Source organism: Prunus persica, chromosome G1 (genome assembly GCF_000346465.2).
Source record: "Prunus persica cultivar Lovell chromosome G1, Prunus_persica_NCBIv2, whole genome shotgun sequence".
In the NCBI taxonomy this organism is placed as follows: domain Eukaryota; kingdom Viridiplantae; phylum Streptophyta; class Magnoliopsida; order Rosales; family Rosaceae; genus Prunus; species Prunus persica.
This window is the reverse complement of record NC_034009.1, coordinates 31,606,652-31,633,079: the sequence shown is the minus strand read 5'-3', so window position 1 is coordinate 31,633,079 and position 26,428 is coordinate 31,606,652. Positions and strand designations below refer to the sequence as shown.

The 26,428-nt window shown below is 37.9% G+C and overlaps 5 protein-coding genes and 1 long non-coding RNA gene across 9 annotated transcripts; 2 read left to right on the top strand and 4 right to left on the bottom strand.

The window, feature by feature from the left end:
- Nucleotides 642–3,470, top strand: LOC18791660 (probable S-adenosylmethionine-dependent methyltransferase At5g38100). The gene is made up of 3 exons (XM_007226674.2): nt 642–860; nt 2,120–2,800; nt 2,910–3,470. Exons 1-3 carry the CDS (start codon nt 702–704, stop codon nt 3,246–3,248), a joined length of 1,179 nt encoding a protein of 392 aa, XP_007226736.1. The 5' UTR covers nt 642–701; the 3' UTR covers nt 3,249–3,470.
- Nucleotides 3,789–9,523, bottom strand: LOC18791346 (probable RNA-dependent RNA polymerase 1). Of its 2 annotated transcripts, none has more exons than XM_007225199.2 (5): nt 9,365–9,523; nt 7,952–8,491; nt 5,634–7,498; nt 5,323–5,473; nt 3,789–4,837 (listed from the first exon to the last, which is right to left on the bottom strand). In XM_007225199.2, the coding sequence occupies exons 2-5, from the start codon at nt 8,468–8,470 to the stop codon at nt 4,001–4,003; spliced, it is 3,372 nt and encodes a 1,123-aa protein (XP_007225261.2). In that variant the 5' UTR covers nt 8,471–8,491; nt 9,365–9,523; the 3' UTR covers nt 3,789–4,000. The 2 variants fall into 2 exon arrangements, with proteins under 2 accessions (XP_007225261.2, XP_020419609.1); XM_020564020.1 differs by lacking the exon at nt 9,365–9,523 and adding an exon at nt 9,273–9,340 and having other exon boundaries at nt 4,001–4,837.
- LOC109947669 lies at nt 11,056–12,298 on the top strand. Of its 2 annotated transcripts, XR_002270459.1 has the most exons (4): nt 11,056–11,192; nt 11,391–11,489; nt 11,870–11,986; nt 12,210–12,298. It is a non-coding gene; the product is annotated as an uncharacterized LOC109947669 (long non-coding RNA). The 2 variants fall into 2 exon arrangements; XR_002270455.1 differs by lacking the exons at nt 11,870–11,986; nt 12,210–12,298 and adding an exon at nt 11,747–11,854.
- Nucleotides 11,606–16,241, bottom strand: LOC18793205 (probable RNA-dependent RNA polymerase 1). The gene is made up of 5 exons (XM_007224879.2): nt 16,074–16,241; nt 15,366–15,907; nt 12,988–14,822; nt 12,694–12,844; nt 11,606–12,579 (listed from the first exon to the last, which is right to left on the bottom strand). The coding sequence occupies exons 2-5, from the start codon at nt 15,882–15,884 to the stop codon at nt 11,770–11,772; spliced, it is 3,315 nt and encodes a 1,104-aa protein (XP_007224941.1). The 5' UTR covers nt 15,885–15,907; nt 16,074–16,241; the 3' UTR covers nt 11,606–11,769.
- On the bottom strand, nt 18,702–21,727 carry LOC18790198 (aspartate-semialdehyde dehydrogenase). The gene is made up of 7 exons (XM_007223059.2): nt 21,029–21,727; nt 20,703–20,789; nt 20,566–20,610; nt 20,370–20,465; nt 20,148–20,249; nt 19,188–19,342; nt 18,702–19,112 (listed from the first exon to the last, which is right to left on the bottom strand). Exons 1-7 carry the CDS (start codon nt 21,602–21,604, stop codon nt 19,031–19,033), a joined length of 1,143 nt encoding a protein of 380 aa, XP_007223121.1. The 5' UTR covers nt 21,605–21,727; the 3' UTR covers nt 18,702–19,030.
- LOC18791544 (CRAL-TRIO domain-containing protein YKL091C) lies at nt 22,105–25,380 on the bottom strand. 2 transcript variants are annotated; one of them, XM_007223719.2, is made up of 6 exons: nt 24,845–25,380; nt 24,505–24,760; nt 23,831–23,867; nt 23,320–23,437; nt 22,681–22,791; nt 22,105–22,603 (listed from the first exon to the last, which is right to left on the bottom strand). In XM_007223719.2, the coding sequence occupies exons 1-6, from the start codon at nt 24,914–24,916 to the stop codon at nt 22,466–22,468; spliced, it is 732 nt and encodes a 243-aa protein (XP_007223781.1). In that variant the 5' UTR covers nt 24,917–25,380; the 3' UTR covers nt 22,105–22,465. The 2 variants fall into 2 exon arrangements, with proteins under 2 accessions (XP_007223781.1, XP_020409400.1); XM_020553811.1 differs by having other exon boundaries at nt 24,505–24,757; nt 24,845–25,368.

Below are 26,428 nucleotides of genomic sequence, written 5' to 3'. Positions count from 1 at the left end.
CAGCCGATTCATGGATTCATGCTTCACTATTCTGGAAGAATGTTATCAGACATACCTAATGAAAGTGGAGGAAAGAACCTATACCTAATGAATGGAGGAAATAATATTGGCTTTATGTATAATAATCAGCAATAAAAAAGATTTCTTTTTCTTTTTTCCTTTCGTTCTAGGAGAAAATTCTAGACCACAACATGAAATCCATACGTTTAGGTCCTTAAATATATATTATCTATGGTTGATCCTTTTTTATAGTTGATGAAATTGATGTCTTATTCTCAAAGTAAATAATACTAATAACTACCGGCCATTGTCTTTCTGCTGAGTTCTCATTTAGGGCATCAAAAAGATAAAAAGTAGTTGAAATTGCATTTGGAATAGACGATAGATCTCACTTTAATTAAACAGCTAGTACACGTCAACTTGTATAGAAGTCAAGCCAGCCTTTGGATCCAAGTCAATTTGCCAATAGATATTATATAATTATCATAATTAACTAACTAATAACTAGGTAGGATTAATTAATTAATTAATTAATTGATGAAGGCATGCATCTGTGGTGCTGTGGTGGTACCACCACGTTGCATGAGCATCTCTTTTCACCGTAATTTTTTCTATATAAGGCCACCACACTAGAACTTAATTCAATCAATCAATCAATCACTTGATTGCTTGCTTGCTTGCTTAATAATTATAGCAGCTATATGGCAGAAAGGGACCTAGAAGGGAAGTTGCTGGGTTCAGCTGATCTCTTGAATATCATCAACGGAGATCATGAAAATAGGGCAAAACCGGTCACAAGTTCGCTCCCGATGAACGGTGGAAATGGCATTTACAGCTACTCCAAGAACTCCTACTACCAGGTATATATATGAGTTTCAGTACATGCGATTGTAGAGAATCGAGTTTCACACGAGTGAATTAAGGCCTCGTCTCTCCTTTTTATGACTTTGTTGAAATTAGACCCAAAATGCTCCGAATTATATTCATTTGCATATAATAATATAAGCAGCTAGGGATATAAGAATTGAGTAATATAATTTTAGTGGAACCGTACGTAGACAATTCAGTTTAATATTCTATACGCAGCGGAATATATGCTCCCTCCCTCCCTACAAGCCTAGCTACTTGCCCTACCTCCTGAGCCCTGAGCCTGAGCCCTGAGCCCTGACTCCTGCCTTTTATTTTTATTTTTCATCTCAAGCTTCTCTTCCATCTCTTCTTTCCTTCCATCGATGGGAGTTTTGCTGCTTATTTTTTCCCTATTCGAATATTTGTTTAGATATATTAAGAATCAGACATATTGGTTTCTTTGATTCACCTTCCTCCACTATATATGTATATCCGCACTGATTTATCAGAGTGCTGGATAGACAAATAACAAAGAGGGAGCTTAATTATATATATTTGTAAATTCTATGCCAATATATAAAAGCCTTTGTTAACCTATGCTTTTGGAATTGCATATGCCTTGCTTTAGTTGAGTTTAAGCCCTGAGCTTCCTTTCCCCATGTACGTACGATTCCAACATTATTATATGTCCCCAAAACTAAAGAACATTTAATTATCTTATCAAATTTAACCACCACTCAAATATGCAATGAACTGATTTTGTTCCAATAGCCAATTCCAATTTTGATGTTTCAAATAAGCAAAATATACATATATATACATAGAGCTTCCGTTGAGCGATATCTCAAATAAACTTATCTAAGGGATACCCTTGTATGACCCACTCCGCCTCGTATTTCATTAATCCAAACTATCTATTTTGTATATATTCATTCAAAGATCATCTCTAATAAATAAAAAATAAAAAAACTTGAATCCGATATCATTTGACCATTCAATTAAATTATTGAAATTTAAGTATTTTCTTGAAGCGTCGTGGTCATTGATTTTATTGGCCTAAATTAAATGCCTTAATGATTTTTAATTTTTTTCATTTTTTTGAAAGGATGATTTCTAAATAAAGACTTGAAAAATAGACGGTTAATCAGATCTAAAAAGTGTCCCTCACTGCATGGATAAATTAAGAAAGCTAAACTAGGGGCTTTCGGATCTAATTTAATGTGGTAACTTATGACTTAATTAGAGCTTATTTGAACCACTAATGTTGCAGAAACAATCTGCTGGAGTTGAGAGAGAAAAAATCATTGAGGAAATAAGAGAGAAGCTTGATATGAAAACACTGTCTTCTGTTTCAAACACCATTCGTCTTGCAGACTTGGGATGTGCCACTGGACAAAACACTTTCATGACTATTCAAACTATACTAGAAGCTATGCAACGCAAATACAAATCCCAAATATCCCAATCATGCCCGCATGATTATGATGATCAAATGCCTGAGTTTCAAGTCTTCTTTAACGACCTAGAGTCAAATGACTTCAATACCCTCTTCACCTCTCTCCCACAAGACCGGCAATATTTGGCAGCCGGCGTGCCGGGTTCCTTCCACGGCCGTTTATTTCCCGAGTCGTCTATTCACTTTGTGCACACCTCATTTTCTCTCCACTGGCTCTCCAAGTTGCCAGAAGAGCTGCAGAACAAAGCCTCTCCGGCCTGGAACAAAGGAAGGATCCACTACACGAGCGCCCCAAATGAAGTAATTGAGGCTTATGCTTGCCAGTTTGCGGAGGACATGGAGAGGTTTTTGAATGCGAGGGCTAAAGAACTTGTGCCTCAAGGAATGATGGTGATGATCATGACTGGCATTCCCAAAGGGATGCCTTATTCTCAAATTCCAACGGGTATGTTGTACGATTCTATATCGTCTAGCCTCATGGATATGGCCAAAGAGGTAACATTAATTCATGTATAATTATCATTAATTACTAGCTCTTACGTACAACTTAAATAAAATAAAAGAATAATTAAATAAATAAGTACTGAAATTAATTAATTTACAGGGAATAATTGAAGAAGGGGAAGTGGACTCGTTCAACTTGGCATTTTATGCAGCCTCCCCAGAGGAGATGGCTGGGATAGTGGAGAAAAATGGGTGTTTCGGGATAGAGAGAATGGAGCTGACAAACCCAGCAGCATGGATGAAAGGTCCCGTTGACATACCAACTCTGGTGACGCATGTAAGGGCGGCGATGGAGGGAATGTTTTCCAGACACTTTGGAAGTCAGGTCATGGATGAATTGTTCGGAAGATTGACCCATAAACTTCTAGACATTTCCGACCTCATCAACTCCACATGCCAGGAGAAAGTTCAGTTGTTTGCTGTTCTTAAGCGTAAATGATTCCAACCCAACCTACCGACTCCAGTCTTAACATTCAAGAAAAGATCGGATTTCATCATCACGTTGGACAAGTTTTATCGTACTTGTATTGTATGTTAAGAATGATTGGTACTTGATGGTTAATATATATTATAGATTATTATGTATTTGGCATTGAAGCCAATAAGAATGAATTGTCCAACATCAGGGAAACAAAGTTTTGCTTCTTAAAACCAAGGAAAAGCTACTCAAAACAAATGAGATTTTGGCACTTGACAAAACCCTTTTTTTTTTTTTTTTTTTTTTTTAATTTCGGAAATTTTAAATTTAAATTTAATTGGGTTCTCCATTTGTTTTAAGGAGGTAAACTTTTTCCATATGTTAAAATTTAAATTTAAATTTAATTGAGTTCTTTATTTGTTACTCCATTTGTTTTAAGGAGGTAAACTTTTTCCACATGTCAATTAAAATTATATCCATATTCGTTGGGGCAAGCTAAGCAAAGAATGGCAACAAGCGGGCAGGGCCCCGTCCAAACTAAAATCTATCTTAATGTCGTCATGAAAAGTAACGCGAGCTTTCAAACCCACTTTTGAATGCAGAAACAGGAAACCAAACATCAATCTATTATACAATAAGCTAATGTACTTCCAGTTTTTATCACCAGCATACATAAAAGCACACATAATTTACCTCAGATTTTATCCTTGTTGAACTTACACCATCACCATCACCATCACCGACAACACAAATATCAAATAGTTTGATTTTCCTCAGTTCAAATGCAAGTCATTCCTAAACCGACGCTCCAGAGATGAGAGGTTTCGAGCCCTTCTCACACTTGCCTTTTCCTTTTTGATATGGACCAGCTTATCATAAACGCACCATGGGAAGCTGATAAAATGGTCACGATTCAATCCCTCATTGTAGCAACCAAAATACTTGGGATGATATGTGACATGATACCAGGCTGAAGCTTTTGCATATACATCATCAGCTCCAGAATCTAAACCAGTTGCCTTCTCATTGAACCATGTCCGAGCTTCCTTTCTTAAGGACCTCACCGCCATGTTTATAGGATCTATATCCCTCCTCTTGGTGAAAGATTTTGACATTTTCATGACACTCCCACTGAGTATTTCAGCCTCTGTCTTGATCCCATAATAGTCCAACAGATTTCCCAAAATGGAATCATAATTGCTTTTATAATAGAAGGCATCTTCAATGTAATCCTCAAAGCCATCGACTTCCATGTCACGGTCGTAGGACTGCCTCGCCACTTCACGACTGAAGGATCGGATGGAGCCATCATGTGGCTCAACGTCTTTCACCTCACGAAAAAGTTCTCCGATCACATTGCATGATTGATAGGTGGGTTTATCAGGCTTTTCCATGAAATCTGGAAACTCCTTCACACGAAGATGTTGAGGTATTATAGCTGGCACACCAGTTTTTGGAAAGTCAACAGCAATTGAAAATAGCTTTGCAAGCTCTATACACGGCTTGCTCATTGCTTTTGAAGGCTGTCTGTCTGCAAAAGCAGTGTGGGCATTGGCAATTATGCCCAAGCTATCATTGACCATGTAGTTCACAAAATATTCCTCAACTTCCTGCACCAAAAGAAAATCATCAATAAGCTGAATCACAGAAGTGCATATACATCAGGAGATGCATGGAAATTCAAGCCATTAGTTCAATGCTTTGAGGGATTCCTTCAAGGAGTATCCTTTCCTAATCAGTGTGATGCTGAATAGCCATTTATGTCTCAGCTAGTTTTTCATCTGTGTGTAAAATCCTCTTCTAATGTGGTTTCATTATTCATTATATACGTCATATAAGTTTGGCTTACCTAGAACGCCAACCTCACAATAAATTCAAAATGAGTTTCCCTTTTTAGCAAACATCAAAGGCAGACAAACCAAAAAACCATCACAATTACCATCAAGATACAACTCAATACTCGAAAAGCACCACTAGAAGCGGTGAGAAATAGATTGAATAAGAAAGTTAAATAATTTATCCCAACCAATTTCAAAGCAACAGCTAAGTGATAATAAACCAATGGCGAAAATAGCATCATGTTCAAGAGTATTACCTCAATTGTGACAGCATGATCCAATGCTATAGTTGGTGCGGGGGTATAATCCATTGGTTGGATTTGCCTGGAAGGAATCAATTCGTCATCCCAACAGACAAAGTAGATATCCCCATCAAGATCACTTCCAGAACATTCATTTGGATGAGGCCTACAATTATAAACAAGATTTCAATCATTAAGTCATGTTCAAGCCAAGATCTTTGTAATTAATTATGCAGTGAAATCAAGGAAAAGTAGCACTCTGTAAGCAACTTAAAAAATTCTAGCAAATTATGAAATGAATATTTGTACAAACCAGATGTTCTTACCTTGGGCCCTTTTGTGGAAAAACAACACAATCCACCATATGGTACAACTCCGGCACATCCACAGCCTTCAAAACACGGACATCGCCAGGGTGTAAACAAGGGTTCTTCGCAACAACTACCTTTCCCTCAATAATGAATTGCTGGTTCGATTCACTTCCAATATGTCTTTTACCAGAAAATTGCACAAACACCTCACCATATTCCAATGTTCTAGTTTCATCTAGACATCCCATCATTGCCCTTCCATCTGGAATGAGGATTCTTGTTTTGGTCCGCAACTCTAACAACTTTGATGCCCGGAATGTTTGCAGCATCATTGAAATAAATGGTTCAACATCAGGTTTATAACCACACATGAGCAATTCCTTAAGGATGTTTGTACTCTCTCCTGCATACATCATATCCAGAGCCTCCTGTGCTTTTAATGGGTCAGTCAACATAGCATCCAATTGTTGTACAGCTGCCCTTTGTTTTTCCAAGAAGACATGATTCTGAATCCCAAGAGTAGATAAAAGAGTTATCAACTGGCGGTTCAGGAAACAAGGCTGAAACTTGCTACATGCTAAAACATCCAACTTTGTATGTTCTGATTCATACTTGTACATACTGCTCCTCAATGATAATTTCTTATATGAAGTCCGATCAACAGCCACCACACCTTTGTACCCACCATATCGAATCTGAAAGGCAGATGGAGTGCACCCTTTAAAGCCACATTTCACGGCCACTTTCTTAGCAAAATCAGCAGAAATTTTCCCAATCCCATCAGAGAAGACATATTTATTATCACGACTGACTACATCAGGAATAACTTCAATTTCATGTTCGCCAACATTTAGAGTTTCGGTAGAAGAACCAAAGGATTGACCCAATCTGGCAGCATATTTTGCCACATTTCTTATATGACAAAAATTCCCCATCCACTCTCTTATATCAGCAGCAGTAAGTCCCCATCTTGAAGCAAACATCCACATTGAGTTCTCCCGCAGTTGACTTGACGAGAATGCAAGAAATTCAAATTTCTTTTCACCAATTACTATGCCATTTCTGAGAATAGAAAGAATCCTTTTGTAGATGTCAGTTTTGTTCTCCCCATTTGCATTGGACGTACGCGGAGATAAATCTGATGCAAAAAGTTTATCCAGCTCCTCATCAACAAATGAAACACGAATGAAGTTGTCAATATCACCTGGATAATTGCGTAGTACACGATTTGAGACATTGACCTCTGGACCACAACAATATACTTGACATGGTGTGATTTGCACCCTGCGTACATATACCAACCCAGAATCTAAGGAGATGATGGGTGACAGTGGAGGTTTCTTTGATGTGAGGTACTTCCTATACTGCTCTTTAAGCCACACTGAAGGTTCAGAGCAGCTCTCTTTTAAATGAAACAATTTCTCTAGGGCAAACTCTATACAGGCAAGGTTCATGTTCATCCTGCGTGGATCAAGCAACCTAAAAAAAGTAAGATCAAGTGCTGGCCCTGGAAGATACCCTTGCTGAACCAGAGAGTTTACTTTAAACAAGATATCATATGGCACATCGACACCTGGAGGAGGGCAAACCATTGCGCCGAGATCAGGGTTGCAAGAATAAGAGGAACCACTCTCCAAGATGTATTCCCCTTGAGTCTCCTTATACTCAGGAAAGTTTTCTTGAAAATCTGGAAGTTTGAGACCATAAGGAAGCTCCAAACATAATGTAAAAGACTGCCCAATAGCGCGTGGTGGAGTAAAATCAGTTGTGCGGACCCATTGGTCATCAGGGGTATCCCTGAAATAGTTCAGAAAAGGGTTTTCGTATACTTCTCCTGAACAGCGTACGTCATTCTTATAAATCCGAGGTGCTCCGCATAACTAATTTTTGGAGACAAATTCATTACAAAACTTTCTTCCAAGATTACATATGCAATAAAATGGATAAAATAATCAATGCAATAAAAAAGAAGACATAATTTTTTGCCAATTGCAGAAGCAAGCATGAAATGACTCAAATACATGGCAATGAGGACTGAAACATGCTTCGACAAAACAATCTTAGAAGATATTCAGTGATAAGGGTCTACCCTGTTAACCACCCTTAAAGTGGACAAACCTCAGTCTCTCTAGACAATTGTGTTTTGACGCTCTTCAATTTATTCAATATAAAAAAACAGAACAAAGATCGCATATATTGAGCAGCAAATTAACCATGTGGATGATCCACAAAACTATCCAATCTTAAACAGAAAGAAGATTAAATGAATGCCAAGAATATTCAGAGAATAAATAATTTGGATTCCAACAATAACTAAAACGTAGGTGAAGAACCTGAATCAGAAGATACTTAGCAGCAGCACGACCACGTGGAGAATGCACCTCGATCTTATAAATGTTCTCATAGGAGAGTTGAAGCTTATATTCCAAATCATGATATTTCAGAAGAAAAATAAATTTCCGCAGTTTAATCCCAAAGTCCACAGAAACATCATTCGCAGTCCACAGAACATGTAACTTTTCATCTGCGATCTTGCAGCCAAAATGCAATCCTATGTCGTCCAACCTATGCAAAAAAGTTCTTGGCCTCGGTACAATGTCACGCTCCATCTTCCGAGCATTCAGATAGCTCCTCCCATACCTCAGGGCTTTGTTGTTGGCCAAGGAGATAATATCCTCAGCATCATTGGACTTGGCAAACTGGACAATAGCATAATACATTCTCTTATTTTGGGCTTCCCTTAATTTCACAGCATAAACAGATTCTTTTCCTGTAATTGGCTCCAAAAATTCTGAAACTGCTTCTGCGGATAAACCAGAAGGGAATCCATACAACTGTATCGTCTTAACCATCTTGTCATGTGAGTAAAGTCACTGTATTTATGCACCCAAAACATTTCAGTCATTAGAAATACACAACAGTGAACTGTACTGGAAATTTTTTATGGAACTTGAGAAGTCAAGAACCAGAAAGCCTCTATGAATCAAAGAAAAGGTAAAGAAATTAAATTGTTGAGATTATTAAGCTAATAACAAATATGAATCTCATATCACAAAGCACCAAAGATTGATAATGCATGTAATTAGGGTTTACCGAGCAAGAAACAAATTCATCCAAAAATAGAGACAAAGAATGAAATATATGCAACCCAACAAGTAAAAATATGATAATGTTTTAGACGATCGCCAATCAGAAAGAACAACATGACAACTTGTTATGCACTTGCAGTTGAGAGCAGCACACCAAAAGTAAAGATGTTTAATTGAACAAAACTAAGCACCAAATACCCAACACATCCAAGAACTTGACGACCCATAGATTTATTAAAGACTTCAAAACAAATGAGACAGGGCAAATTAACTCGAATTGTTCCAGTGATCCAGGAAGCGTAAGGGACACAGAGTTATCAGGGAAAAGCAAAAAGAAAAAGCAAAACAGGAAGCAGAGAAAAGAAAATTCTAAGCCTAAATAGAGAGAGTATACAGCAAGAGACCCACTTCACAAAAACTTGATCAAACAAAACTTATCACTCACCAACAAGAATTATAGTATCAAAAACCCAATACATCCATAAACTTTATATCTCAGATCAGAACAGAATGAAATAGAAAAGAAAAGAAAAAGCAAAAAACATCGTAGCGAAAATTAACTCACATTGTTCCAATGACGCAGGGAAAGAACAGAACAGAACAGAACAAGGGGTGATCAGAAAAAAAAACCCAAAGGAAAAGCAAGGATAACCAAACCTTAGCAAATTTCCAAGTTCGATCAAACACAGAGTCTCTTCGTAGTCAATCCGTAGTCAACTTCACAGTTATCTTTTTTCAGTCAACAAACTCACATCCTCTGCCTCTACACGCCCAAGTCTCCTCTACACTCACTCCAAATATAGTAGATGAAGTAAGGATTCTCCCCCCTGCCTTTTTTCTTTTAAAAATATATATATATATATATATATATATACTTATGATGACGTGTGCAGCTGACGTTGGAGTAATCTTTGCCACCCAATGGGCTATCATACTCTACATGCTAGAATTGCAGGACTCAACGAGGCTCAACTCAAGTCCTCTCTAATAGTACAACAAGACACATGCGTTGGCATTCTAGGATTTGTGTCCTTTGTAGCTTTTGCTAAACGTATTCTAGTTTAGCTTTACCAGAAAATAAAAGGCATTCCTTTTTTTTCCTTTCTTTTTTTTTTTGATCAAAAAAAGCTTTGGTGGGACCGGCATATAATTATCGAATATAGTGGTGGTGGTGCATTCACATTTACTCCGCAAAGTGAACTTCCCGGGGAAGGACCCCTTATATATTCATTAGATCAGAAAATTAGGATATGGATGTGAGTGAAAGTAATATTCCTTTTCTTTATTAAGGATACTCGTGAGTGCTGCATTCTCGAAAAAGAAAAAAGTAACGAGTCGCTTAATAAAATTAATTAAAATAATTTGAACTATAACTAACTAGTATTTTATCTCCGCCACCATTAGATGATGATCATGTAATTTGCTAGAAGACAAACTTTCATGCAATGAGAATAACATTTTTTAAGAAAGATAAATTTTTTTTTTTCATATGACTGTGTTATTAATTAAAAATAACAAAATAATATTATCCCGTTATAAGTGGATTTTTCTGAATTGTTATAGGTGAATTATTATTGTGGTAGGACCAGCGTATACTTTTTTTCTTTGTTAAATTATTATCAGAAAAAGTGAAATAGATTTGACATTTGACTACAGGAAGTGAACTTCCCCAGCAAGGAGTTCCAAGCACCAATCCAGTGTGCACCTATACATTCTCTAGATCTAGAACTACATGCCGTTTAACGCCTTATAAAATAAAGAAATAATCTAAAAGTCAGTCAAAATCAACTGTCTTAACTCTTTCTTTAAAGAGTAACAATCAACAGTCCTGATCTCTTGGACTACAGGGGTTCAAGAGATTTGTGGTCACTCATCGTTGGATGTAAATTCAACGGTTCACTAACTCTTGCACTTCTTTTAAGAAACTTTTTTAAACCATTGAATTAATATCCAACGATAGGTGACCACAATCTCTTGGACTCCTGTGGTCCAAGAGATCGGGACTGTACCAATCAATTACAATCTGAAAGTTCAAGTGGTAAGTAGCTTGAGTTTGAGCCTTGTGAATGAAGCAGCTATTATTGGGAGAGCTTGCCTCTAAATAGAATCCGATTCGGCTCAAGAGATTAGTCATCGTCTACATGCGGTGGATACTTTGGATTCATAAAAAATAAAAAAAGTGTCGGGTCGTGTAATTAGTATTGACATATCATAATAGCTAAGCGGGCTATATATTCGGCCCAATTTCAACGTTATTTTTGCTATTCATGGTTGTTTTCCCATCCAAATCCAGCGCTAAGCGGGCTATATAGCATTGACATATCATAAGAGCTAAGCGGGCTATTTTACCGTTAAGAGTCCATATGAAATTATTTTAACTTCTAAATTGCAATCCTATTCCCATAAGGAAACTCGCCAGATGGCTTCTCGGCACGGCACGCCTCGCAATTTCGGCTCCGGGCGGATGGGTTCGCGATCAGGTCAGGTTGGTATGTTTTAATGAATTGGGAGTTGGAACTTGGAGGGAAGAATACTTTCGTCCTTGAATTTTAATTGATTAAAACTGTGTTTTGAATTTTGCACGAGACTTTGCAATTTCACATCTAAGTAAAGAAAATCTGACTGAGATTTAATTTACTTCAATTTGATTAATTAATTATTATCTTCTTGTTTTTGGGTGCAGAAAACGTGATCAAACCAAACATTTGAGGCTGGGAATTGCGCAGTTGGAAAACTTAGTTTTGAGAATTGAATGAACTTCACTCACACCACAATAAAGGAGGTATGCATATAATATTTCTATATGTATATATAGCGTTTACAGGAACAAGATTGTGAACATGAAAAGATAGAAACAATGAAGCCAATTACAAGGACTAAGTGATGACAGACAGGGTATCCAATTACATACACACTTCAATAGCTTAAAGAAAACATTACAAATCATATTTGTATACTTAGTTATGAGGGAAAACACAAACAGCTAGCTAACAACGTCTTTCGATTTTCCAACAAACTCCCGATGCTGACTTTGTCAAGTGTACGTCATGGCGCTTCAATGATTACTTAAGTGAAGAGTTTCTCCTCTTGATCTGGATGAGCTTGTCAAACACACACCATGGAAAGCTCAGGAAATGATCTCTTTCCATTCCCTTGTTGCAGCGACCCCAGTAATCAGGATGATATGTAACATGGTACCAAGCTGATGCTTTTGCTGCTTCTACATCATTGATATCAGGCTTCATATCCGACTGCATTCCCAGCTTCTCATCAAACCAGGTCCTGGCTTCCTTTCTCAATGCCTTTAAAGCGTAATCAATAGACTCCAAGTCTTTTCCCCTGTTGAAATTTTTTGATACTGCAGTGATGCTCCCACTTAGTATTTCGGCTTCAGTTTTGTAGCCGTAGTAATCCATCAGGTTTCCCAGCTTGTAGTCATACTCAATTTTGTAATTGATAGCATCTTTGATGTAGTCTTCAAATCCATCTACCTCCATATCAGGGTCATAAAACTTCATAGCAACTTCCATGGTGAAGGATTTAATTGAGCCCGAGTTTGAAGGTGAATCTGATGCAAGCTCAACATGTTTCACCTGTCGGAAGAGCCTCCCAATCACACGTTTTGACTCGTAGGTGACTTTGTCACCCTTGTCCATGAAATCTGGGTATTTGTCGACACGTAGACAGTGTGGCACTTCCACTACCACACCAGTCTTCGGAGAGTCAACAGCATGCGAGCTGAGCTTGGCGAGCTTGATACATGGAGCACTGGTAGCCTTCTGTCGCTCTCTGTCTGCAAAGACAGTATGTGCATTACAAATGATCCCCAAGTTGTCGTTCACTATGTAGTTGGTAAATGACTCTGCAACCTCCTGTAACAAACACAACAGAACGCAATGAATAACTCTGAGACAAGATTCGACAAGTGAAAGTATATATCTTTCAAATATCATTGACTATATTTTACTTGATGAATTGAGCAATACCTCCATTGTCACATCATGACCCAATTCAATAGTTGGTGCTGGGATATACTTCATGGGTCGAACTTGCCGAGGAGGAATCAGATCAGGGTCCCAACTGACAAAGTAAAAATCTCCGTCCAAGTCACTTCCAGAGCATTCATTCGGATGAGGCCTAATACAACACAAGGAAAGAAACAGAGTCAGTACGTGAATAGTTTAAAGTCAACAAATTAATGTGAAACACTAATTCTTGCAGGTGCAATCGGAAACAAATTTAAAATTTCAACAACTAAAAGATTCGACAAAGTTGCTAACCTGTTTCCTTTTTGAGGGAAGACTATACAATCCACCATGTGGTGCAAGGCGGGCACGTTCACAGCCCTAAGAACACGAACATCTCCTGGATGTAAACAGGGGTTTTTAGCAACCACTACGTTTCCCTCAACAATGAAATTGTCTTCGCTTGAAGTAGCGCTGCTATTGCTATTGCCACCGAAGACGGCACGTTGAGAACACTGCACAAATACCTGACCATATTCCAATGTCCCGGTTTCATCTAGGCATCCCATCAAGGATCTTCCATTTGGAACAAATATCCTCGTCTTGGTCCGCAACTCCACAAGCTTGGATGCACAGAATGCTTGTAGCATCAATGACAGAAATGGCTCTGCATCTGGCTCATAACCACACGCAAGCATTTCCTTTAAAACGTTGGTGACCTCTCCTTGGAATATCATTTCAAGTGCTTCCAGTGCTCTTGATGGGTCAGCCAAAACACCTTCCAATTGTTTCAAAGCCTCGTTTTGCTTTTTCACGAAAACAAGATCGGGGACTCCGAGGGTGGACAAAAGGGTGATCAGTTGACGATTAAGGAAACAAGGTTGGTACCTGCTCCATGCCAGAACATCTAGTTTTGTGTTGTTGGATTGGTACTTGCACATGCTATTTCGCAGTGCCAACTTCTTTGACAATGTAGGATCAACTGCCACAACACCTTTATAGCCACCGAGTCGAATTTGAAAGGCGGATGGAGTAGTACTTTTGCCGCACTTGCTTGCCACTCTTCCAGCAAACTCCGCAGATATCTTCCCAATTCCATCAGAAAAACAATATTTAACTCCACCTCTTTCTGTTTTTACATCAGGAATGAATTCGATCTCATCCTCACCAACATCAAAAGTCTCCCTTGAAGAGCTGAAAGCCTGACCCAACCTGGCAGCATGTTTTGCTACATTTTTTATGTCACTAAAATCACCCATCCAATTTCTGATGTCTTGTGCAGTCAACTCACTTCTAGAAGCAAACATCCACACAGAATGCTCTCGTAATTGACTAGACGAATGGGCAAGAAACTCAAACTTCTTTTCACCAATGACTATGCCATTTCTTAGAGTAGAAAGTATCCTTTCATAAACTCCTGTTTTCCTTTCCCCTTCTGTAGAAGTTGTAGAATTTGTCCGTGGACATAAATCTCCTGAACGCATCTTACCCATGTCCTCATCCACGAAAGAAACACGAAGGAAATTATCAACATCTTCAGGATAATTTCGTAAAACACGATTGGATACATTTGCCTCTGGACCACAGAAATAAACTTTCGATGGTGTTACTTGAACCCTGTGCACATACACCATCCCATCATCTAAAGAAATAGCTGGCGACTGAGGAATTCGCTCGCATGCCATGTATTCCCTGTACTGCTCAGTAAGCCAACTCACGGGCTCATAGCAGCACCCTTTTAACCGAAACAGCTTGTCCAGGGCACACTCTATATATTGAATTCTTATTATGCTAGGATCCACTAGCTCATAAAACTTAACATCAAGTGCTTGCCCAGGAACACATCCATGCTGAACCAAGGAATTGATCTTAAAAAGGATTTTGTATGGCAAGTTAATGCCAAGGGGTGGTCCCACGATAGGAACCAGATCTGAAGTACAGGAGAAAGTGTTGCCTCTCTCCAGAACCAACCGCCCTTCATTTTCTTTATAATGAGCATAAATCTTGCGTAGATTTGGAAGCTCACAAGTAGGTGGAAGCTCCAAACATACAACAGAAGATTGCCCAATGCAGCGTGAAGGAGTGAAATCAACTTCTCGAACCCAGCCATTTTGAGAAGCTTTCTTGAAAATCCGAGGGGCACCAAGCAACTAGCAAGAAAAAGAAGAAAGGAGGAGCACCATGTTAGTCATTTGCCCTAAGTTCCAGACATAATATAGTAATTCTGCTACGCTATAAGGAACACAATAGTCTGTCTCAACAACATTCAAATTCTCTGCGCTGAAACAATGAAGTTGTAGTGTTTGAGAAATTTGACATGAGATCAGATTATCATGTAGGACCTAGTGAATGGAAAACATCTTATTCAAGTATCTACTGCAATTGGTTAATGCTCAACCTTGACAAGACTTTAAATAATTATCCATGTTTAATTGTTGTTGATTTTGAAGAATGATCTCATATTAAACAGAGCTAAATGCCACGGCTTCTGCCGCAATGATAAGATGATGATAGGCTAAGTTTCTTGCTTCTTGATGTAGCTCATGCCACGGTGCGAACAAGGATGACTTAAGTTTACATATTAATCAACTTATGAACTTTGATCACTTGCTAAATTTAAATTTTAAAATTTGTATATTTCATGGCAAAATGCAAAGTCATGATTCACAAATTCTGTAGTTTAACTGGCAAACCTGGATTAGAAGAAAGTTTGGAAGTTGGCCACGTGGATGATGTAGCTCAATCTGGCGAATACTTTCAGAGGAGATCTCTAGCTTGTATTCAACAGCATCAAGAGATAACAATAAGTAGATATTTTTAAATTCCTTCCCGAATTTCACTGAAACATCCAATGCTGTCCAAAGCACAGAAAACTGTTCCTCAGAAATCTGGCATCCCAAGTGAAGTTGTACAAGTTCCATGCAGTGCTCAAAGATTTCTGAGTTGGGCACCATGTCAAACTTCGCTTTTCTAGCTTTCAGATAAGATTTATTGTACCACAGGCTTCGAGCATCGGCTAATGGAATTATGATACCAGCAAATTTTGCATCTGTGAACTGAACTATGGCAAGTGTTCTTGATTTTCCATCTTTGGGAGGAAGAAACTTTATAGCATGAACAGTTCCTTTTCCAGTATATGCCTCCAGAAATTCTGTCACTGCTGCTGGAGACTCGCTGGAGGAAAATCCATACAATTGAATTGTCTTAACCATTTTCGTAATGTTGATGGCAACTGCTGCAGATTCAACGTACAAATTGATATTAATAATAGCATAAAGAAAAACCAATTCTCCAAAGTAAATAACTGAGCTCAAAAAAATTAAGTAAACAGAATGCAGAACAGAAAGCAAGGGCCTGGCATTTCAATTTTCAAGCAAATGCAAATGAGAAAAAAGTCTGACCTTGAATTTTTGGAATGTAAGCACTGAGATACTGAGATACGACCAAAGGCTGCTGTGTAAGAAGCAAAGCTCATGAAGCCACTACATATATAGGGAAAACAAGCACACTGTACATAACTTGCCATGGCAGTTGTAGCAGGGAAATAAAATCTCAAACTTGGCATTGCAGTTTTAGCAGCGAAGAAAAAAAACTTGTCATGGCAGCTGTCCTATTGGCGCCAATCAGTAGAATAACGACTGCCGCGATCCCCTGCTTCGCAGCAATGACATAACATCCTAATGCGAAGATTACGTGGCGAGGAGCCACTTTTTTCAAAAGGGCAAGGTATCAAATTGTATTGTGACACGTGGCAATATCATGACGGCTACACAATATTAACAAATATTTTTTTCACTACTGATTTGAATTTTATTTCTTCTTTTAGACTTAAATGTTTGTCTCTCTTGTAACGTGACATCACATGAGGAGAGACATATGAGATACATCCTCTTTCGTGTAAATTTTAGCTTTATAAGATAGTTAATAAAGAAACTTTTGAGATTAAATGTACTTAAAAGTTTATAAATAAAATTTGTGTTACAGTGGTAACACTTAATTTAGCTTAAGGATGGTGAATCAAGCTGCTAGTTAAAATGAAATTGAACATTTGGCCAAGAACCTTCTGGAAGTTTTTTACCGGACCAGACATAAGGTCTTAGTCCTTGGGAGAAGTCTTTGCTAAGAATATTCTGTAATCTCACGTTGCCAATTGGCAGCGGGCACCTATACTCTCCATGACGGGGAATCTTTGTCGTTACCCCTTGATGAGCAAGGTTAGAAACAGTAATGCATCAATAGAATAAGAGTATATGGAATGGAGTACTTTTTGAAATATAAAACTTGCTCGGAAAGGGGTTAGATGGAGCCATCCATGATCCACCACTCACCATCCTAGTTGGGACTGTTTTAAAATTGCATTGGCAATTTTTGTTCTTAAATTAAAGTATAATATTTGTCAATAACCTTCTTGAAGTTTTGAACCAATCATGATGTGCTAATCCTTACGAGAAGTTTTGGCAAGGTTTTGGACCAGAGAAGGAGAGAGCGTATACTTGAGACTGAGTGAGGATGAATTAGAATAAGTGCTTTGTCTAAAGGGTTATTTATGTACATGCCTCTTATGCTTTCAAACTTGTCTCAGATTACCACATGTGTTTACAAATGTCTCAAAATACCCCTCAACCTTTTAAAAATGGTCTTACGTTACCCATTCCGTCAGTTTTATAAACGTTCGGTTATGTGCGTTGGGTCCCACTTCGTTTTAATCTTTAACCTCTTCGAATAAGGGTTTTTCAATTCTAAGAAAGAGGGAAATTTGGTGAGAAGGGGAAATTGGAGAAGAGGGCTTAGGGTTTGTGAAAATCTGAAGTTGGCTTCAATTTTGGGAGAACCTGGAGAAGAAATCTTGGCATTCTTGGCATTCTATTCTGAAAATAAGCCTTATATCTTTGAATGGCATCAACTCAAATGTCTGATTTGCTTTATGAGTATTTTGACACTTTGCATACATCGTAACAAGAGCATTCCCTACAGGAATAGAAGAGATCATTCCAGCCTTGGTTGTGTATCCATGGAGCTGTTCCCCAACTAAAACATGCTTTTGGCCTGAACAAACCCCAAGAACTATTGCGAGAGTAAACTCGACCAAGGAAATAGGAGCCTTTCTCATTTGGTTACACAGTACTAAAGCTTCGTCCTCAAGTCCAGACTGCACAACTCCACTGATCAAAGAAGTCCAAGAAACTGCATTGTGTTCTATCATGTTGTTAAACACCTGCCGTGCAAAATGCAAGTGTCCACATTTCACATACATATTAATCAGTCCACTACCTGAAAATTTGATTTCAGAATAGAATGCCAAGATTTTTCTCCAAATTCTCCCAAAATTGAAGCCAACCTCAGATTTTCACAAACCCTAAGTCCTCTTCTCCAATTTCCCCTTCTCACCCAATTTTCCCCTTTCTTAAAACTGAAAAACCCTTATTCGAAGAGGTTAAAAATTAAAATGAAGTGGGGCCCAACGCACATAACGAAACGTCTATAAAACTGACGGAACGGGTAACGTGAGACTGTTTTTAAAAGGTTGGGGGGTAATTTGAGACGTTTGCAAACACATGTAGTAATCTGAGACAAGTTTGAAAGGACAGGAGACATGTACATAAATAAGCCTTGTCTAAAAGCAGTAATAGATTAGAGTATTTTAGGGTACTTTTTGGAAAGATAGAACTTGCTCCAAAAGGAGTTGGATGGAGCCATCCACTACTCAGCATCCTAGTTAGTAGGCCTGTTTTTTTTTTTTTTTCATGCAGTATTTGGGAAGAAAACTGTTAAATGGGTTGATTGCGAAATTTGGACAACCAATCCATATGAATATTTAACAAATTGTTAACGACCTAGCAAGTGCTTTCATATGAGTGAGCTTCTCATGTCACAAACTCCTTTATCTAAATTATGCACGATCAGCTAAGCTGGTGGTTTAAGGCGTTTATATATCTGCAGCCTATCAGAAGCCAATTGAATCCCAAAAACCTGAAAAACTTCCCTTGCTAATTAAACCTACACTAGTTTGTGTACTTCAAGAAAGCAAGAGAGTGAAATTCTTTTGGCATACAACATTCGGAACAGCACACATACAATTTGTTCTCTTAAAATACAAGATTATTATAACAAAACTCCCCTCAAAATGGAAGGATATTATGCTAACACTTGAACTTGAGAATGACATTGTTTTATAAAAAAATTAGAATAATTACTAATAAGCCTAATATCTTATTCTACAAAAACAGCTTGAATTTGCTGGAGCTCATCTCGTGTCCACATCTGCAGACTAAAGTAGAATCAACTCAAATCACTTCATCTTTTCTCGCAAAAAGATTTATACTGTGAAACCTGTTTCACGATTGGAATTAAAGTTCAACTATAGCAACATCTCAGCAATCTGAACAGCATTAAGTGCAGCTCCCTTGCGTATTTGATCACCACAGACAAAGATGTCCAACCTGCTTAGAGAATGCCATTAGTGGCTTGTTAAAATATATACAGTTAGAAAGAAAAATCTGTACCAGTAGTCTTACCCATAGTTCCCCTCTTGGGATACATCGCGACGGATTCTGCCTACTGCAACATCATCTTTGTTTGACACCTCCAATGGTGTAGGGAAGTTATTAGATGTCCGGTCATCAATAATCACCAACCCAGGAGCTTTCTTCAGAATATCCCTTGCGGTGTCCTGGACAGAGAACAAATTTAAAACTCAAAGGAGAACTTGCCAAAGAATCACTCGAACATTAGAGAATTCAGCAAAAATCACTTTATCTCAATGAGGCTTGGCCCCGAGTTCCAAAAGGCATGCACATATGACTAGCACACAGGGACAAAATGTCACATATGCATCTTACACCTTAAACAATGTTTTTCTATGTAGATAGGTAAATATAGAAGTCGAGTGAAACCAAATGCTACACCAGAGTACTTATGTGCAGGGAAGAAGTTGGAGAGAGAATGAAAGCACAGTCACATAAGTTCACCTGATCAAACCATATAAATAGGACAAATTTAAAACTCAAAGGAGAACTTGCCAAAGAATCACTAGACCATTGGAGAATTCAGCAAAAATCACTTTATCTCAATGAGGCTTGGCCCCGAGTTCCAAAAGGCATGCACATATGACCAGTACACAGGGATAAAATGTCACATGCATATCTTACACCTTCAACAATGTTTTTCTATGTAGATAGGTAAATATAGAAGTCGGGTGAAACCAAATGTTACACCAGAGTACTTATGTGCAGGGAAGAAGTTGGAGAGAGAATGAAAGCACAGTCACATAAGTTCACCTGATCAAACCATTATAAATAGGATAAAAGAATCGTCTAAAATCCCAAGAAATATAAAAGAATCGCCATGCAAATGAAAAACTCAAGATTTACAAAGTGAAAAATCATCAATGCCTCCGCCAAAACAAGAACTATTGAGAAAAGGGAAATTTCACCATTGACTTAAAGCTACATAATATGACAGCATTGTAGTATTACCTCATCAAGGGGGTTCTCAAATTGAAGATTTATACTCTCAGCATGTGCCCGCATGACAGGAACTCGTATACATGTGGCAGTTACCTTGACATCGGTGTCATTCTGAAGCAATGAACAAAGAATAAATCTTATATATCCCTATAACATTAACATCTTCATACTTCCAAGCTGACTTCCAATCAAATTACTCTGACTGATATGAAAACTACTAAAGAAACTAACCCATATTTTTCGTGTCTCCTTGACTAATTTCATTTCCTCTTCATTATATCCATTTGGAAGAACTGCCGAATTGTGTGAAAACAAATTAAAAGCATACTGCAAAAAGTGAAGGCAAATGGTGGTTCAGTGGTGCTTCATGGAAAACAAATTTAAATTTCCACAACAAGCTTGAAAAATTCACAACAAATAGACAGACCTGCCGCTGAAATATCTTACAAGTTGGTGGCTTCCCTTCCAGGACCTTAATACAGAAATTAAATTGCATTACTTCAAAGATAAAACCCAATATAAAAAAGGCAACCAAGACAATGAAAGAGAACAAGTAGAAGAAACCTCATGAGTTTGCTGCTCAAGTTCTCTCATGGCAGCAGCACCAGCTCCACTAGCAGCCTGATACGTACTAACCACCATACGTAATACCTGCAAAACCATCCATAACCCCATGTAACACCAGTATTTGCACAAAATCCCAACACAGAAGTCATATTTCAAAATTCTAATTCAACACCAAAACAACCAACTTTGTAGCTCCAACAAAAAGTTCAACAAAATCCAAGTACAATAACAAAGCAACCAATTAAAAGCTACAAAACCAAATTCAAGAAAAAACCCATTCCAAAACAAGTACCAAAATCAGAAAAAGCCAAACAATTGCCAACCTTAGAATGGCGATGGAGAGGGGTAGCAGCCATTAAACAAATAATGGTGGAGCAATTAGGGTTCGCAATGAGCGCGCCCTTTCCCCTCCCAACCTTAATTCCCTCCATAGCTTCCGGATTGACTTCAGGGACCACAAGCGGCACGCCTTTTTGCATACGAAAAGCGGAGCTATTATCAACGACAATGGTGCCACTCTCTACGGCAAGGGGACCAAACTCTTTACTTATTGACCCACCGGCGCTGAAGAGAGCGATGTCGACGTCGTCAAAGCTGTCGCGGGTGAGCTCCTCAACGACGTAGTTTCGACCCAGGAAGTTCAAATTCTGACCCGCGGAGCGCTTGGAGGCGAGCATCTTGATTGAACGGAAAGGGAAGTCACGGTCTTGGAGGACCGACAGGAACTCCTGACCCACTGCGCCGGTGACGCCGACCACCGCCAACGAAGGGCCGGTCTCTTGCAGAGACATTCGGACTCTAAATGGGCCGGGCCTGGACTTGGATCCGGGGATCCGAGCCCGGCCGGAGAGGGGTGTCTTGAGAAGGGCACCGTGGTGGTGGTGAGTAAAAGTGGCCATTTTGAGACAACTAGTGGCGGCGGACTAGGATTTTTGAGTTTTGTTGTGTAACAGATGAGAGTGTTGTGGCGGCGGAGTGGGGTTTTGAGTTTTGTTGTGTTCACTTAAACCCCTTCTTCCTAATATATACGGTGTCCTGTCGCAGTTGAAACAGCACGTGGTATATGCACACAGGATTCAGTTTTACTTCTTTACTATAATAAATTAGTTTAACGGTCGAGCTAAAAATAGATTTCTTTTGCCTTTTGCTTTTCCTTTTCTTTTTGGGTCAGTTACCCTTCAGCAATAAAATCAAATCTTTTTTTTATTTCATAGCTGTGTGCTTGCTTATATATAGGACGACTGTTTTTGAGAAAAAAATCAGTAATGTCATAGCCTGAACAGAATGTCCTCCTTCCTTGTATATGCGCCGGTCAGAGTTGGTTGTCAAGTGTGGAGTGGGTGCAATGTTAAAAACCAAAAAATTAAAAAAATAAATCAAGGAAACAAAGAAAGAAAAGTTTGACAAGGAACCCAGAGTACCATGATCATTAAATACTTCAATTGCTCCAATGTCCTCATTCATTTTGAATTTTGGACAGAAGCATCAGCCTTCAAGTAAACATAACAGGTTAACAAGAAATATTTAAGCTCAAATATTATCTTTTACATGGAGTACCTTTCGTTGTTATATTACATGAACATGAGGAGGGTATGAGAAGGAAGCCCTCCCCTCGTACATGTACCACTAATTGCTACTCGTCACAAGGAGAACCAGGCTGAAACTGCCTACCACCGGTTATCTTTGTCTTGTCGACAGGTATTCCGAGTCTGCCTCGAAGATAGATAGGACTGCGAGAGCGACCCGATTTATTTGTAGAGTCAATCCTCCATTGGTGCCAGTACAACATCTTGGAGAGGTACAAGCTTTGCTCGTCCACCATACTCTTCTGGCAAGGTTTCTTCACCAACTTCCTTTATGAAGTTTTTTGTTTCATCCTCATTGCTCACAATTACAATCTGCAGTCACGATCACAAACTTAGATAACTACTACAAATGCTTTAACATTATGGAGAACCATGGCAGTAAAACATACCTTTTCTGCTGTTGCCTTCTCAAGGAAGCGAGAAACCATTCTCCAGACACTTACAAAGAACCATGGCATGTTTAAGATGAAGCACTTTGCTAACCGCTCAGGGTAGTAAGACTGCACAAATTTTAAGCAATTAAGTAACATTTATTGTATAGCGAAAAAAATTCTCTCCGCAGACCAGGGGATTCTTATAACACACACAGGTTTTGCTCCCTACCCAAAATAGTGTCTTAATCTTCGTGGAGGGATTCTAATCACATTTACACCAGAATTTTGAAGTGGACATTTAAGGTTATGCATAGTCGACAGTTTGTAAGAAGATAAAGAAGCGAGATAACAGCTACATCAGTTTATTGAGAAGCTTAGCAGCAGGAAAAGAGAAGCGCAAAATGTATCAAAAGAACTCTGAAGTTATTGGATACAATTGCTTGAACATGTATAGTTCACTTATTAGGATTGTACACTGCACTATGCATGCAGCTGCAGCACCTTTTAAATATCTGTGCAAGTTTGACAGGAGAAATCATATAAGTAAACCATCACCATGTTTTCCTGACTATTTCCTTTTAAACTATTCTTGTTCTCTGCCTCTTAAAAAGTTTTCCCACGCTAAATTCTAGAAAAGAAAAGTATTAGAGTCACCTGTAGAAATTGAAATCCAGTGATTAATCCACGTGCATCAACATTTTTGTATGAAATTTGTTGCAAATCAAGAATGCCAATCAACTTTTCATTTCCAATTTCTCGTCCTCTGAAAGAGCTAGACAAGCAAAACAAAGATACATCAATTAAAATTAACAGTGCTTCCATCCGTCAATGGATTTTCAGGTTTAGAGCAACAAATTTTCTCATCTAGTAGATCACTTATAAATATTTCTGACATAAATTGCACATCTCGCCTAACATCGAATCCTTCTATCAACAATTTGACCGCACTGGCATTGCAGGAACATGTATACTATTTTAAAAGACAATACTCGGACAAAAAGGAGCATGGACAACATTTCTATGACAATCGCTATCTCTAAAGAATCATAATCCTGAGTATGACAGGCATTCTTGCTTCATCAATCATGCCTTTCAAGCACCTCATTAAAAGGTTACTTTAGTTATGTTTTGAAGAGACATCAATTTTAGTTAAATTGAGAGGTACCTTGCAATTGTTTTGTCAAGCAGATGAACCACAAATTCTGCAACAAGAGAAGAACAAAAGTGAAACAATAACTCACCAATGACTTGTCATGAAAAGAAAAGTTTAAATTTCGATTTGCATCCAATATTTTCTTTCTATTATTCATGCTTGACTTTCTCTACTGGTCCACAATATTTATTACTGTAGTGTATTCTAAATCAAATAATTGCAGCGGTTGTGGGGATTAAACCTATCAGTCCCCACCATCCAGTTGACAAAGTCTTAGTGGATATATGTTAAGAGAAAAATAAAAATAAAAAGTTGAAGATCTGCCCTTCCTGTTGTAACTTCGAAAACTGTGACCAACAAACAGTGTTGCCTGGAGCAAAACCCACTTTCACCAAAGTTCTGGCGAGCTATATTATTGCCTTTTGACAGTATATACTTACAGCCGATGAGAAAACAAAAGACCCCAGCCAACATTCAAAAGTCATATTTTCCAACTCAGTAAAGCTTTTATGTTTGAACTTATCTTTTAATGCAGTTTAAAGACGGTACACAAAGGGACAGTTTTAGATCAGAAGGCATCGAATCAAGAAGAAAATAATTAAAAGACTAAAACGGAAGAAACTTATTATACACTGACAGGCGCACAAACTAAAGAAAATAATGAGGTTATAGAAATAGCGAGTTACTCTTGAATTGGAGATGATCCTTAGAAGGAAAATGCTTGCTTGCTTTCACAATCATCAATGGGTATCCATCCTTAGACAAACCCTGCAAAAAAATCTTTCTGTCTTCCAATGCATCACTTACTTCGGAATCAGAAATGAACCCATTTGGAACAAACGAGGCCCTCCATTTATGCCACTGAACAAACATTTTTGCTGCTTTGTCCGGGTCCATTGATCTTGCAATCAAGAACCTCATGAGTGTCGGGTCTCCATACTTCTGCCAAGAAAAAGCCATGAAATAAAGGACTAAAAGTGAATGATGTATATGCTACACTGTTTGAGAAAGGCAAAACATTCCTACCTCTGTGGAAGTCCCGAGCTTTTGAACTGATTTCCTCATCTCAGTCAGTGCAATTTCCTGGTTTTTCTCCATTTGGACTTCTGGGTAAGAGATCTTTTTGGTTTCTGAGATTCAAAAAGGAAGAAAAAATGATTTGCACTCAAGTAAGAGCATTTGAAAAGGGTCTTTGACTCAGGTTCAAAAGGTTAAAACTTTGATCAATCAAAGCTTCAAACTTGATTTGAGAGAGAGAGGCTTTGAAGGAGGTGCCTGGTGGAACTTTGTGTTTGTGTATCAGTCTGCTGGAGATTTGCGTTGACGAAACAGACTTTCTACTGAGTACTCCTCTAGAAGCTAAGACAAAGCGGAGCAGGGGGGCTGAATAGTATTAGTAATTTAGTGAGGGAGAAGCAAGAAACGGCAATAATTATGACATGGACAATACAATAATGGTTCGTCGTTAGTGGCTCTCGTCTAATACAGGCATCTCTGATCTTTTGATTCTCATGGAAAATTGGGAGAACGTCAAAAATAAATACACAGCAACAGATTTTGCCCAAGAACCACAAATTTGACTCATATACTTCCAAATAGGCCTTTATTTATATTTATATATAATTATTTATTTTTGGTAATTTACACAGCCAAAAGTTGGACTATCACTGTCTAGTGTTAATCGAGTCATTGTATTCTTTTCATATATCTCATATTTTAACCTATCTAATAAATTCAAAATGATTTTTAAACAATAAGAATATGATTGATTTGGATATAATGATGTGTTTATTAATCAAGAATTGAATTCTATCCATTGAAGATTCTTGCATTTACTTCATATCAAGGAATTAAAAAGTAAGTGGTGTCTACAAAAAATTAGGAATTGAATTCCTAATTTTGGAGGAATTCAATTATTGGGTGAGATGTGGTATTCTAATTCCTGGAGAACTATAACCTCACATAGTTTTAAAATTTTAAAATTTGTAATCTACTTTAACCCAAGAATAAGAACATTTTAGTAATTAATATCATTCCTATTCCAGTTCTATATAGTTTAATAAACAACTTCAATAGGAATTAGGAATCTAACTCTCTTTAATCAAACTCCTCCTCAATTCATATGATTTAGTAAACAAGTTCAATAGAAATTCAGAATTAAAATCTCCTCAATCCAACTCCTCCTCAATTCATATGATTTAGTAAACAATTTCAATAGAAATCGAGAATCTAATTCTTCAGAACTCCTTATCAATTCAATTTCTCCTAATTTGCTTACGAATTACTAAACATGCCATAATTATATTCATTAACGAATCTAAATCCTCATGCTTTGCACATACAACATAATAAAAAAAATCAAGCAACACGCTGCACACAGCCTGCATTGTATTATGAATGAAGAATGGCCCTTGTTTAGGTGTCTTGCCGGTATTAGACACCAAGAGCAAGGTACTAGTTAAATACTCATTAACTAGCAATAATGCATACGGATATATATTATTTCCTATTGTGCGGTTCTTCAAATTTTTTTATTTTAGGGTTCTTTACGAATTTTTTTAAACAATTTAAATTATTTATTTTTTAAATCTTCATTCATAGATAATTCTT

What these genes read in the sequence shown, in the direction of transcription:
- LOC18790198 (XM_007223059.2), bottom strand. Translation starts at nt 21,604, where the DNA reads ATGGCCACTTTTACTCACCACCACCACGGTGCCCTTCTCAAGACACCC. An exon ending in TTGAGCAGCAAACTCATGAG is followed by an intron (nt 20,611 to 20,702) that starts GTTTCTTCTACT and finishes TTCTGTATTAAG; the next exon opens with GTCCTGGAAGGGAAGCCACC. An exon ending in TCCCAAGAGGGGAACTATGG is followed by an intron (nt 19,113 to 19,187) that starts GTAAGACTACTG and finishes TTCTCTAAGCAG; the next exon opens with GTTGGACATCTTTGTCTGTG.
- LOC18793205 (XM_007224879.2), bottom strand. Translation starts at nt 15,884, where the DNA reads ATGGTTAAGACAATTCAATTGTATGGATTTTCCTCCAGCGAGTCTCCA. An exon ending in CAAACTTTCTTCTAATCCAG is followed by an intron (nt 14,823 to 15,365) that starts GTTTGCCAGTTA and finishes TTTTCTTGCTAG; the next exon opens with TTGCTTGGTGCCCCTCGGAT. An exon ending in TTCCCTCAAAAAGGAAACAG is followed by an intron (nt 12,845 to 12,987) that starts GTTAGCAACTTT and finishes GTGTTGTATTAG; the next exon opens with GCCTCATCCGAATGAATGCT.
- LOC18791544 (XM_007223719.2), bottom strand. Translation starts at nt 24,916, where the DNA reads ATGGAGAAAAACCAGGAAATTGCACTGACTGAGATGAGGAAATCAGTT. An exon ending in AGCTCGGGACTTCCACAGAG is followed by an intron (nt 24,761 to 24,844) that starts GTAGGAATGTTT and finishes TTTTCTTGGCAG; the next exon opens with AAGTATGGAGACCCGACACT. An exon ending in GGATCATCTCCAATTCAAGA is followed by an intron (nt 23,868 to 24,504) that starts GTAACTCGCTAT and finishes CTCTTGTTGCAG; the next exon opens with AATTTGTGGTTCATCTGCTT.
- LOC18791660 (XM_007226674.2), top strand. Translation starts at nt 702, where the DNA reads ATGGCAGAAAGGGACCTAGAAGGGAAGTTGCTGGGTTCAGCTGATCTC. An exon ending in CCAAGAACTCCTACTACCAG is followed by an intron (nt 861 to 2,119) that starts GTATATATATGA and finishes CTAATGTTGCAG; the next exon opens with AAACAATCTGCTGGAGTTGA. An exon ending in TCATGGATATGGCCAAAGAG is followed by an intron (nt 2,801 to 2,909) that starts GTAACATTAATT and finishes ATTAATTTACAG; the next exon opens with GGAATAATTGAAGAAGGGGA.
- LOC18791346 (XM_007225199.2), bottom strand. Translation starts at nt 8,470, where the DNA reads ATGGTTAAGACGATACAGTTGTATGGATTCCCTTCTGGTTTATCCGCA. An exon ending in TTTCCACAAAAGGGCCCAAG is followed by an intron (nt 5,474 to 5,633) that starts GTAAGAACATCT and finishes TTATAATTGTAG; the next exon opens with GCCTCATCCAAATGAATGTT. An exon ending in ATCATGCTGTCACAATTGAG is followed by an intron (nt 4,838 to 5,322) that starts GTAATACTCTTG and finishes CTTTTGGTGCAG; the next exon opens with GAAGTTGAGGAATATTTTGT.